This window comes from Girardinichthys multiradiatus, chromosome 21 (genome assembly GCF_021462225.1).
Source record: "Girardinichthys multiradiatus isolate DD_20200921_A chromosome 21, DD_fGirMul_XY1, whole genome shotgun sequence".
Lineage (NCBI taxonomy): Eukaryota > Metazoa > Chordata > Actinopteri > Cyprinodontiformes > Goodeidae > Girardinichthys > Girardinichthys multiradiatus.
The window spans coordinates 42098259-42111863 of NC_061813.1; the positions used below are offsets into that span (position 1 = coordinate 42098259).

General features: G+C 46.6%; 1 protein-coding gene across 1 annotated transcript in view; it reads left to right on the forward strand.

The window, feature by feature from the left end:
- LOC124858044 (receptor-type tyrosine-protein phosphatase mu-like) overlaps positions 1–13605 on the forward strand; it is a 174168-nt gene that overhangs the window by 116391 nt on the left and 44172 nt on the right. Inside the window, exons 20-22 of the mRNA XM_047349761.1 lie at positions 3622–3734; positions 9705–9779; positions 12955–12981. Of these exons, the coding sequence (XP_047205717.1) occupies positions 3622–3734; positions 9705–9779; positions 12955–12981 (215 nt within the window). The remainder of the gene's footprint in view (positions 1–3621; positions 3735–9704; positions 9780–12954; positions 12982–13605) is intronic.

Below are 13605 nucleotides of genomic sequence, written 5' to 3' on the forward strand. Positions count from 1 at the left end.
TCAATCAAAAATCTAATTTTCAGGCCTCATTCTGGACCCATTGTGGTGGTGGGAACTGGTTTTCTGCTCAATTGTGTGTCTTTAATTTTATCGTCAGTTTTTCTGCTTCACAAAAAATCTAAATTATATTTCTGAATGAGTAATCTCAATAAACAAATTCTACTATAGACCTGACAGGATATTGTTGAACACCACCTCCTGAAAACAACGTGTACCTCAGATGTGAAGAAGAGGAGCGAAAGAATACTAAAGGTTTAGGCTCTGCTGCAGAACATGACTGGATGATGTTGGGTTTGTGGGAATTTGGCTGTTTTAGAAGGTTATCAGATTATGTTTCAATGCGGAAGAAAACCCAACAGAATAAATACCAATTGCTACACTGGGTGACGGTGGGGGTTGGTATTGAAGTGGGGGTGCACATTCACCAGCAACTGGTGTAGGGGTGGGATTGCTGGACCCTCTTGCTTGGCCTACTGCTGCTCCAGGCTGGTGCAGGTGGACCTGGTACCAGGGCATCAGGTTGCTCAGGGTCTGCATTTACTCCAAGTAGAGGGACCGCCTGTGATCCCGGTGGGGGGGTTGCCTTCCAGCTGTTCCTGGCCTCACGAGTGGGCTGGTGGCCATGGTGGTGGTGTCGAGGAAGGATTTTGGGTCGGACCAAAGCGCAGACAAGAGCTTGGCAGCCGCATCTTAGTTTATTTCTCAAAGGGTAAAAAACGTAACAAAACACTGCAGGTAACTTGGCAAAACGTAGCATAAGCGAAGCATAAACAAAGCATAGTCATAGTAGGGAACGGGGTAATGACGAACACAAGGAACCAGCACTCAACAAAGACACAAAACCAACTAATATACTGTGAGAATAATAAAGGCAGATAATCAAGGGAACTGAGAACAGGTGCAACAAGGAGGCAGGGAAGCAGCAGGAACAGGTGAAACAAATACAAAGGCTGAAGAAGAGTGAAAGGACTAAACAAACAGAAAACACAAACTAAGCAAGAGAATAAATCAGAGGAGGAAATAAAGAACTAGAATAACTATGAACTAAAGTGAACAAAGAAACTAGAGGAGAACATAGAAACAATAACCTAAGAAATAAACAAAGAGCCATAAGGAGAATCTAAATTAAATGGTAAATGGACTGAACTTATATAGCGCTTTTCCAGTCATACAGACCGCTCAAAGCGCTTTACAGGTCCTTCTCAAAATATTAGCATATTGTGATAAAGTTCATTATTTTCCATAATGTCATGATGAAAATTTAACATTCATATATTTTAGATTCATTGCACACTAACTGAAATATTTTAGGTCTTTTATTGTCTTAATACGGATGATTTTGGCATACAGCTCATGAAAACCCAAAATTCCTATCTCACAAAATTAGCATATCATTAAAAGGGTCTCTAAACGAGCTATGAACCTAATCATCTGAATCAACGAGTTAAATCTAAACACCTGCAAAAGATTCCTGAGGCCTTTAAAACTCCCAGCCTGGTTCATCACTCAAAACCCCAATCATGGGTAAGACTGCCGACCTGACTGCTGTCCAGAAGGCCACTATTGACACCCTCAAGCAAGAGGGTAAGACACAGAAAGACATTTCTGAACGAATAGGCTGTTCCCAGAGTGCTGTATCAAGGCACCTCAGTGGGAAGTCTGTGGGAAGGAAAAAGTGTGGCAGAAAACGCTGCACAACGAGAAGAGGTGACCGGACCCTGAGGAAGATTGTGGAGAAGGGCCGATTCCAGACCTTGGAGGACCTGCGGAAGCAGTGGACTGAGTCTGGAGTAGAAACATCCAGAGCCACCGTGCACAGGCGTGTGCAGGAAATGGGCTACAGGTGCCGCATTCCCCAGGTCAAGCCACTTTTGAACCAGAAACAGCGGCAGAAGCGCCTGACCTGGGCTACAGAGAAGCAGCACTGGACTGTTGCTCAGTGGTCCAAAGTACTTTTTTCAGATGAAAGCTAATTCTGCATGTCATTCAGAAATCAAGGTGCCAGAGTCTGGAGGAAGACTGGGGAGAAGGAAATGCCAAAATGCCAGAAGTCCAGTGTCAAGTACCCACAGTCAGTGATGGTCTGGGGTGCCGTGTCAGCTGCTGGTGTTGGTCCACTGTGTTTTATCAAGGGCAGGGTCAATGCAGCTAGCTATCAGGAGATTTTGGAGCACTTCATGCTTCCATCTGCTGAAAAGCTTTATGGAGATGAAGATTTCATTTTTCAGCACGACCTGGCACCTGCTCACAGTGCCAAAACCACTGGTAAATGGTTTACTGACCATGGTATCACTGTGCTCAATTGGTCTGCCAACTCTCCTGACCTGAACCCCATAGAGAATCTGTGGGATATTGTGAAGAGAACGTTGAGAGACTCAAGACCCAACACTCTGGATGAGCTAAAGGCCGCTATTGAAGCATCCTGGGCCTCCATAAGACCTCAGCAGTGCCACAGGCTGATTGCCTCCATGCCACGCCGCATTGAAGCAGTCATTTCTGCAAAAGGATTCCCGACCAAGTATTGAGTGCATAACTGTACATGATTATTTGAAGGTTGACGTTTTTTGTATTAAAAACACTTTTCTTTTATTGGTCGGATGAAATATGCTAATTTTGTGAGATAGGAATTTTGGGTTTTCATGAGCTGTATGCCAAAATCATCCATATTAAGACAATAAAAGACCTGAAATATTTCAGTTAGTGTGCAATGAATCTAAAATATATGAATGTTAAATTTTCATCATAACATTATGGAAAATAATGAACTTTATCACAATATGCTAATATTTTGAGAAGGACCTGTACACTAGAGCCACATTCACCCAATTGCACTCACTAACGCTCACACATTCATACACCGATACGCAGATCGGTAGACAACTTGAGGTTAAGTGTCTTGCCCAGGGGCACATTGACCTATGGCAGGAGGAAGCTGCAATCTATCCCACAACCTTCTGATTGCAAGATGACTACTCTTCCTACTGAGCCACAGTCACCTCTAAATTACAAAATAAACCATCACAAGAACCCACAAAGTCCAAAATGTCACTCCATGACAGGTGGTGGTGGAGGGTAGGTTTGGTGCCATTCAGTTAGTTTAATCAAAATGTTCTAAGACAATATTTCAAAGAACAACTTTTGTGAATGTAGTAAATTGCTGATGAATATTTCTGCATATAGCTACAATCTGTACAATTAGTTAGCCTGATGAAGCATGTTCCAAAGAGATGTATTTCTTTTCTGATCAGCTCTTGCTTGATTCTGGATAAAAACACGGCTCAAATGAAACCTTTTTAAATGCCATATTTGTCTGCGTTAATTCTTCTCTGATGGGGGTCAAAACAGCTCCCTCTGGTGGTTCTAGGAGGTGTTGTAATCTGGATGAGTCTAGAGTTAACGCCCTCACAATAGTTTGCAGGTTCAGCTGGTTTTAGTTGGTCCAACAGACCCTGCAGGCTGTGATCCATCAGCTGGACCGGGTTTTGGTAACGGACTGCTATAATCGGTCCACTAGTGTGTCTCAGGCTTAAATGGACCTTCAGCTGCTGGATGGTCCACAATGCAGCTGCTTCAGTTTCCTGATTTAAACTCACGTCAGGCCTATTGTCTGTGTCTGTGCAGGAAGTTGGCCAAGAAGAGGAAGGAAACCCTGAGCTCCAGACAGGAAATGACTCTGATGGTGAACACCTCCCAACACACAACCGTGGTGGACACGCACACGCTGAACGGCCGCAGTGAGTCCAACACACACATACACACACACTGTCTAATAAGTGTAACCCCGAATAAACTGAGACCAACTGAGAACATGTATTCATCTTGATGCCTTGCTGAAGGTCAAACTGAGAATCAGAAAAGGGAAGAAAGGGGACGTGGTTGTTGGTACCAGACAGATTGGTCTGAGTAATTCAGAACCTGCTGATCTACTGTAGGGTTTTTACAAACAACCATCTCTCAGGTCCACAGAGAATGCCCTGAAAAAGAGAAAATATCCATTTAGCAGCAGCCATGAGGAGGAGCCTTGCTGACAAGTGGGCCGACTGGTTCCAGATGATAGAAAGGGAACAACGTGGAACCTTTTAAGATGAGCTGCAGTAGCAGAAGACCTTTTAACAACATCACCGGTTTGTTGATGATCAATAATCCACATTTTTCTGTTTCCCTGGGGTATGAATATGATGTTTATCATCGCCCACTCTCCGGTAGGAGATGGGTAAGGAGAAGAAAACATCTCTAAAGCACACGGTTGGAGAACTGGGGCACAGAGTGGCATATTGGGGTCTCCATGACAACCATCAGACTACCAACCCGTTGAAACCTGTCAAGAATGAGTTGGCAGAAAACGGTTGGACGCTTGAGTCAGAGAAGAATAGGATGAGGATGATGATTTGCCGAAGGCAGTGCTGATGGAAATGCTGGTTCTGCTGCTTCATGCTGCTCAGACTGGGCAGGTTCTGTTGAAGCGCTGAGCAAGAACCTTGGGCAGAGGTGGTGCACTGGCCTTGAGCGTTTACAGCTCAGCTGATGGCTCTGTGGCTGCTGTAGCCCTCTGGGGGGCGCTGGGAATGCAGATGGTGAGCTGGGGGAGAGCTGAGTGAAGGCCCGGGGCGAGACTTGGGCCGTGGATGAGGCCTGAGAAGAGGAGCCAGCCTTAGGCACGGGAACGGGAGCAGAAGCATCTTGAAGATGGTGATGTCTGCCATAAGAGCATAAAGATATGGCAGGCGGCGCTGTGACGCGTTGAAAGGGTTGGAGCTGTGGCTGAGCCTCAGGCAGCTGGTGAAAGATCTCTCTCAGCCTCCTCCAACAGCCTCATGAGTCCCAGAGGAGGAATCATTGGACGCCTTTGCTTATTAGGAACAGACCTAAATGACAATATTGAAGAACTCAAAATTATCTACATACAAGTACATGTTGAAACCAAAAACACTGTGGGTTATGATGTTCACCTGATCCAAGAAACAAAGGTGAACTGGGTGAATTCCCTGTAGTCCAACAGCAAGTCCATGAAGGGAAAGATCTGGTCCACTGGTCCTGCTCCTCCTGAATCCAGCGTTGTGTTGAATTCTCCGTTCCAACAATCTGAAGTAAACTGAGGTTCTATCCCTCCATAGTCTTCTTTGATCAAAATGACCAACATCTCCACCTCTTCATTCTGACTGACTTGTGTTCTGCTGGTCCTATGAGCTCTTCTCAACTTCAGCCCTGGTCCACTACTTCACAGCTTGGATCCCAGGGTGGATCCTGTCCTCTCCTGACACTCTACCTCCAAGGTGCTTCATAACCAGTTCCCTAACCCTCAAAGTTTAATGTTCTCATTTGCGGTTCCTCTTCTAATGTTCTTCTTTTATCTCCAGGTTCTGTTACCGTCACATTACATTCTTTAATCATTTCAATTTGGCTGAGAACCATTGAGTGAAAATCCATATAATGTATGAAACAGACGGGATCAATCTGAACCGGTGATGCAGAGGAGACAGATGAAGGAGACGAAGAACATCAATCAGGCCCATTTTGTCTCCATGGACATGTCGGACTTTATGTCCTGCAGCAGCTTTCATGTTCAGCACTGAAGAATTCGCTGCAGATCATGTGACTCAGCATTTTATCATAAAGTTTTGGAGCAGCAGCTGATGGAGATGTGAAGAGGCGAGGAGCTGACCTTCCCTCAGATGTTTAGCTGAAGCTGCAGCTCACTTCTGTAGGAAGTTCCTGTCTGATGCCTTCCTGAATGCTACTGCAGATGAACGCCGGTACTGAATGACCTCTCATTAATCAGTCTGCTCTGCTGATGCTGAACATCTTAGTTTTTTCTCAAACACAAGCTGCTGCAACTCTGAACGTTAACTAGGGAAGTCTCAATTACGAACCAGCTGACAAGCTTCATAAATAGAAGCATGACAAGGAGGTCAAATTTTTGCTCATACAGAACCAAAGTTCTCTAATAGTATGGTTCAGTGCTGAAGATGAAGTCCATTAGTCCATCATCCTCAGCCAGGAGTCGGCAACCATATATGCCCCTGCTCCCGCTCCATACAACCTGTTTTTCTGGCTTTTTTAACATCATCTACCGACAAAAGCCAGTGCTACTCATCAGAATCAGAATCAGAAAAGCTTTATTGCCAAGTACGTTTTTGGACATACAAGGAATTTGTTTTGGCGTAGTTGGTGCAATAAAATACAAATTAAACAGTATAAACATATCTACAATATAATATAAATATATGTGAACAGTTTTAAGTGAGTGAGAGTAAATATAGAGCAGTATAAGATGCAAGAGCAATACAACAGTGCAGATGATCATTGTGCAAGTAAAGCAGGAGTCCAAGCTGAGCGTTAATGTAACTCATAGAGTTACAGGTTACAGGTGTCCTGTCAGCAAAAAAGGGGTGGGGGGGGGGGAAAGGGAGAGTGTCAGGGTGGTTTCTGGGCTTTGTTAACCAGGCTGGTGGCAGATGGGAAAAAACTGTTCTTGTGGCGTGAGGTTTTGGTCCAGATGGACCGCAGCCTCCTGCCAGAGGGGAGAGTCTCAAAGAGTCTGTGACCAGGGTGGGAGGAATCAGCCAGAATCTTCCCTGCCCGCTTCAGGGTCCTGGAGGTGTACAGTTCCTGGAGCGACAGTAGACTGCAGCCAATCACCTTCTCAGCAGACCGAATGACACGCTGCAGCCTGCCCTTATCCTTGGCTGTAGCAGCGGCGTACCAGATGGTGATGGAGGAGGTGAGGATGGACTTAATGATGGCTGTGTAGAAGTGCACCATCATAGTCTTTGGCAGGTTGAATTTCTTCAGCTGCCACAGGAAGAACATCCTCTGCTGGGCTTTCTTGATGAGGGAGCTGATGTTTGGCTCCCACTTGAGATCCTGGGAGATGATGGTTCCCAGGAAGCGGAAAGATTCCACAGTGTCAATTGTGGAGTCACAGAGGGTGATGGGGGCAGGTGGGGCTGGGTTCTGCCTGAAGTCCACAACCATCTCCACTGTCTTTAGAGCGTTGAGCTCAAGGTTGTTCTGGCTGCACCAGTCCAACAGATGGTCCACCTCCCATCTGTATGCGGACTCGTCACCATCAGAGATGAGTCCGATCAGGGTGGTGTCGTCCGCAAACTTCAGAAGCTTGACAGACTGGTGACTGGAGGTGCAGCTGTTGGTGTACAGGGAGAAGAGCAGAGGAGAGAGAACACAGCCTTGGGGGGAACCGGTGCTGATGGTCAGGGAGTCAGAGACATGCTTCCCCAGCCTCACGCGCTGCTTCCTGTCAGACAGGAAGTCAGTGATCCACCTGCAGGTGGAGTCGGGCACACTCAGCTGGGAGAGCTTCTCCTGTAGCAGAACTGGGACGATGGTGTTGAAGGCAGAGCTGAAATCCACAAACAGGATCCTGGGGTAGGTTCCTGTGGAGTCCAGGTGCCGGAGGATGAAGTGAAGGGCTAGGTTGACTGCATCATCTACAGACCTGTTGGCTCTGTAGGCAAACTGCAGGGGGTCCAGGAGGGGGTCGGTGATGTCTTTTAGGTGTGAGAGCACAAGGCGCTCAAAGGACTTCATCACCACAGAGGTCAGGGCGACGGGTCTGAAGTCATTAAGCCCTGTGGTCCTTGGCTTCTTGGGAACAGGGACGATGGTGGAGGACTTGAAGCAGGCTGGCACATGACATGTCTCCAGTGAGGTGTTAAAAATGTCTGTGAAGACTGGAGACAGCTGATCAGCGCAGTGCTTCAGGCTGGCTGGTGAGACAGAATCCGGACCAGCAGCTTTCCGGGGGTTCTGTCTCCTGAAGAGTTTGTTGACGTCCCTCTCCTGGATGGAAAGAGCCGTCCTCGGCGTGGGTAGGGGGCTGGTGGGGGGGAACTTCAGGGTGGGGGTTGGAGGTGCCAAGGCCCCTCTTGAGGTTGGGGAGGTGGGGGTGGTGGATTGTGGCTGCAGCTGTTGGGGGCGTCGTGGGGGATGGTTGCAGGACTTTCCCTTTGTCTTTCAAAGCGGCAGTAGAACTCGTTCAGGTCGTTGGCGAGGCGTCGGTCGTTGATGGAGTGGGGGGCTTTCGGCTTGTAGTTGGTGATTTGCTTGAGCCCTTTCCAGACAGACGCAGAGTCGTTGGCTGAGAACTGGTTTTGGAGCTTCTCAGAGTACAGTCGTTTGGCCTCTTTCACTGCCTTGCCAAACTTGTACTTTGTCTCTCTGTATATGTCTTTGTCCCCACTCCTGAAGGCCTTTTCCTTATCCAGTCTTAACCTTCTGAGTTTGGCTGTGAACCAGGGTTTGTCGTTGTTGTAACTCACCCTGGTGCATGATGGTACACAGCTGTCCTCACAGAAGCTGATGTAGGAAGTCACAGCCTCTGTGTACTCGTCCAGACTGTTGGTAGTAGTCCTGAACACATCCCAGTCTGTACAGCCTAAACACGCCTGGAGATTCTCCACAGCCTCACTGCTCCACTTCCTTGTCGTCCTCACAACAGGTTTGCAGAGCTTTAGTTTCTGCCTGTATGCAGGAATCGGGTGGACCATGATGTGGTCGGATTGGGGCCCAGTGCAGCACGTGGGACGGCGTGATAAGCGTCTCTGATGGTGGTGTAACAGTGATCCAGAATGTTGTCCTCTCTGGTCAGACATTTTATAAACTGTCTATATTTGGGGAGTTCGTGGGTGAGATTACCTTTGTTAAAGTCACCAACGACGATAACTAAGGAGTCCGGGTTGGTCCGCTCCACACTCAGTATCTGGTCGGCGAGCATGCGCTGTGCGACCTGCACGTTAGCTTGCGGCGGGATGTAAACACCGACCAGGATGAACGAAGCGAACTCACGGGGGGAATAGAAAGGCTTACAGTTTATGATGAAGGCTTCCAGGTCTGGAGAACAGTGCTGCTGAATCACTGTCACGTCGTTGCACCAACCACTGTTGAGGTAAAAACAGATTCCTCCACCTTTCGCTTTGCCGGAGAGTTCCGTGTCTCTGTCCGCTCTGTAGAGCTGGAATCCTGCCAGCTGCAGCGCAGAGTCCGGTATTAATCCACACAGCCACGTCTCCGTGAAGCACAAAACTGCCGATGAATAAAAGTCCCTGTTTTTCCCCAACAACAGTTGTAGTTCCTCCATTTTGTTGGGAAGTGAGCGCACGTTAGAGAGAAATATTCCAGGTAACGGTGTTCGTAGTCCACGCTGGCGAAGTCGTACCAGCACCCCAGCCCGTTTCCCTCTCTTCCGGCGTTTCACAGCGTGAACAAAGGTGAGCGCACCTTTGACCAGGATGTCCAAAAATTCCAGAGCAGTAGGCAGAAAAGTTGGAAATAACTCATCTGGTGTCGTAGCCCTGATGTTCATGAGTTCTTCTCTGGTGAGAGAGCTCCGGGTACCATCACAGAAGACCGTTTTAAAGCAAAAAACAAAACAAAACAATGCGCACCAACACGCCGAGGCAACCGTCATGTTACCAAAAAAAAACAAAAAAAAAACTTCTTTGTAGTTCTGGTTGATTTGTACCTGGAAAAACTGTCTTCAGGCGGAAAAAAAGGGACGTTTCCTACGCAGCAATGGTAAATTTATTCCTTGACAACCGATAATTTATATACGTTTTCTATACTGTCAGGACATGTGCTGTCACTGACGAAGCTCAGAGGGTGTAGCAGGTCATCGTGTGGGTGGAGTCAACAGTCAGATGTGTTCATGGAAGGAAACATGAATTATGGTTTCTGTGTCTCTGCAGCCATGTCGTCTCCATCCTCCTTCGTCCTGAAGACAAACACTATCAGTACCTCCGTCCCCAACTCCTACTACCCAGGTAACCTCTGCACAGTATGGAAGCAAATCGTTACCATATTTCAAATGAAAAAGCATTTTCAGAAATGCTTTTTCATTTTAAGAATGTGGCTGCATTGTTTGACTCATAAATGAAATTAGTAATCAATAATCCTATTTGTATTTTAATTTTCTTCTTCAAGACTGCACATTCTTTCACTTAATTAAAATGAAAAAGAAAAAGACATTTGAGATTTATTTTTCAAAATATGCCCCAGCAAATAGATACCAAAATTCAATTTGAAATGTAAATTTGAAAATGAAAAAGCATTTCCAGAAATGCTTTTTCATTTTAAACATGTGGCTGCATTGTTTGACACATAAATAAAATTAGTAATCAATCATCCTATTTGCATTTTCTTCTTCATGACTGCACATTTTATGCCATAATCAAAAAGAAAACAAAGCAGACATTGATTTTTCGTTTTCGTGGTCTGCCCTTAAAGTACTGCCCAGAACTAGAAAATGAAAAAGCATTCCGAGCTACGGGCGCAGCAGAGTGACGTCAGCAGCCGTTCTTCCTCAGCTCCCTGCTGACCGAGCTACCCATCTTGTTCGGTGGGAGGCGCTGTACACGTCTGCAGTGCATTACATTGCAAACGTGCCGAGAAATTGATTGAATTGCAGCAGGACCGAGCTCAGTTTGTGGCAGTGACAGGCAGAACTGGCAGTTCCGCCACAGCCTGCCACCGAAGCTGCCACCGGAACTGCCACAGTCTGCCGCAGGGTGGCAGGGGATTCCGCGAGGATGCCAGAAGGTGCCAGACCGGCCGTAAAAGCTTGCCAATGCGGTTGCCGCTGTTTTTGTGGAAGCTGATGCTGATTATCGGCAAATGGGTTGTCATTATTGTTATAGCCTGTTACCTTTACATAATGATGTCATTATTGATTATTATTTAATAAACAGCTTTAGACCCATAACATAAGGTGATTGTATTTACTTGACATGGAAAATAAATAGCACTATGTGTGACATGTTGAAAGGATGACGAAGATTTATTGCACAAACAGCCAGTGTATTATAGAGCATGAGCGGCTATTCTGAATCGTCACTCACAGAAAATTATAAATAAATGCTTAAAAACACGCTGGATGTCCCAGGCCATAAGGCTGCCACCAGAACTACCAGTTCTTCCTGCCACTGCCACAAACTGAGCTCGGTCCTGCTGCAATTCAATCAATTTCTCGGCACGTTTGCAATGTAATGCACTGCAGACGTGCACAGCGCCTCCCACCGAACAAGATGGGTAGCTCGGTCAGCAGGGAGCTGAGGAAGAACGGCTGCTGACGTCACTCTGCTGCGCCCGTAGCTCGGAATGCTTTTTCATTTTCTAGTTCTGGGCAGTACTTTAAGGGCAGACCACGAAAACAAAAAAGCAATGTCTGCTTTGTTTTCTTTTTGATTATGGCATAAAATGTGCAGTCATGAAGAAGAAAATGCTAATAGGATGATTGATTACTAATTTTATTTATGGGTCAAATAATGCAGCCACATTCTTAAAATGAAAAAGCATTTCTGGAAATGCTTTTTCATTTGAAATATGGTAACGATTTGCTTCCATAGCACAGTGACACAAGATCAGTGAACGCATCACATCGACAGTGAATGCATCACACCAACAGGGAACGCATGACCGTGAACACATCAAACTGACAGTGAACGCACCACACTGACAGTGAACGCACCACACTGGCATCACACTGACAGTGAACGCATCACACCGACAGTGAATGCATGACAGTGAACACATCAAACTGACAGTGAACGCATCACACCGACAGTGAACGCACCACACCAACGGGGAGCGCTTCACACCGACAGTGAACTCATCACACCGACTGTGAACGCACCACACTGACAGTGAACGCATGACAGTGAACACATCAAACCGACAGTGAACGCATCACACTGGCATCAAACTGACAGTGAACTCATCACACCGACAGTGAACGCACCACACTGACAGTGAACGCACCACACTGGCATCACACTGACAGTGAACGCATCACACCGACAGTGAATGCATGACAGTGAACACATCATACTGACAGTGAACGCATCACACCGACAGTGAACGCACCACACCAACGGGGAGCGCATCACACCGACAGTGAACTCATCACACCGACTGTGAACGCACCACACTGACAGTGAACGCATGACAGTGAACACATCAAACCGACAGTGAACGCATCACACTGGCATCAAACTGACAGTGAACTCATCACACCGACAGTGAACGCACCACACTGACAGTGAACGCACCACACTGGCATCACACTGACAGTGAACGCATCACACCGACAGTGAATGCATGACAGTGAACACATCAAACTGACAGTGAACGCATCACACCGACAGTGAACGCACCACACCAACGGGGAGCGCATCACACCGACAGTGAACTCATCACACCGACTGTGAACGCACCACACTGACAGTGAACGCATGACAGTGAACACATCAAACCGACAGTGAACGCATCACACTGGCATCAAACTGACAGTGAACTCATCACACCGACAGTGAACGCACCACACTGACAGTGAACTCATCACACCGACTGTGAACGCACCACACCGACAGGGAACGCATGACAGTGAACACATCAAACCAACAGTGAACACATCACACCGACAGTGAACTCATCACACCGACAGTGAACGCACCACACTGACAGTGAACCCGTCACACCGACTGTGAACGCACCACATCGACAGGGAACGCATGACAGTGAACACATCAAACCGACAGTGAACGCATCACACTGGCATCAAACTGACAGTGAACTCATCACACCGACAGTGAACTCATCACACCGACAGTGAACTCATCACACCGACAGTGAACGCACCACACTGACAGTGAACCCGTCACACCGACTGTGAACGCACCACACCGACAGGGAACGCATGACAGTGAACACATCAAACCGACAGTGAACGCATCACACTGGCATCAAACTGACAGTGAACTCATCACACCGACAGTGAACGCACCACACTGACAGTGAACACACCACACTGGCATCACACCGACAGTGAACGCATCACGCTGGCATCACACAGACCAGAAGTGCACTGATTTGTCTTTTTGTCTTCTTCTCTTCTTGGTCCTGTCTGTCTGTCTGTCTGCTGTTCTTGTGTCCTGATGGCAGATCCGTTCGTACCGACAGCTATCCTGGGTGAGATTCTTTCTTGTTTCCTCTGCAGGAGTTTCAAGTTTCAGTTTACAGGTAGACAGACGGGAGGTAGACAAGAAGCAGACAGACAAGTGAAAGGAAAGGGCAGACAGAAAGAGAGAGGGTTTCTCTGGCTTCCATCCATCCCTGCTTGCTTGTTGTTCAGCTGCTTTTATTCTGATTTCTGACAACTTTAAACCTTTTGTAATTGGTCTTTTGTTCTATAGTTTTTCTGTTTATTTCATTTAATGCCTATTTCTGCCATCTTCAGTGTTTTACGTCTTGCTTTTATTTTTGTCGTTTTTAATACAAGTAACTTTTTTATGTCCGTTTTTTTAGTTCAGTAGATTTGGTCTTTTTCCTCTGTTGTTTTATTTCATATTTAATAATAGTTGTTTTTATTTTTTGTTCAGTTATTGATCCTTGGTTTTCACCCTGTTTTTTGTTTTTTTGACCTAAATGATGTTGGGCTTTCACTCCATCCCCACATCCACCACATTCCTGCGTGTCGTGTTGACGTCACGTCTGTCTGTGACCTCCAACCTTTGCATGGACACAACACGCCCACATCGACTGGGGGAGGAAAACGAACTAAGACAATAACAACAACAGAGGAAATAAGAGGGG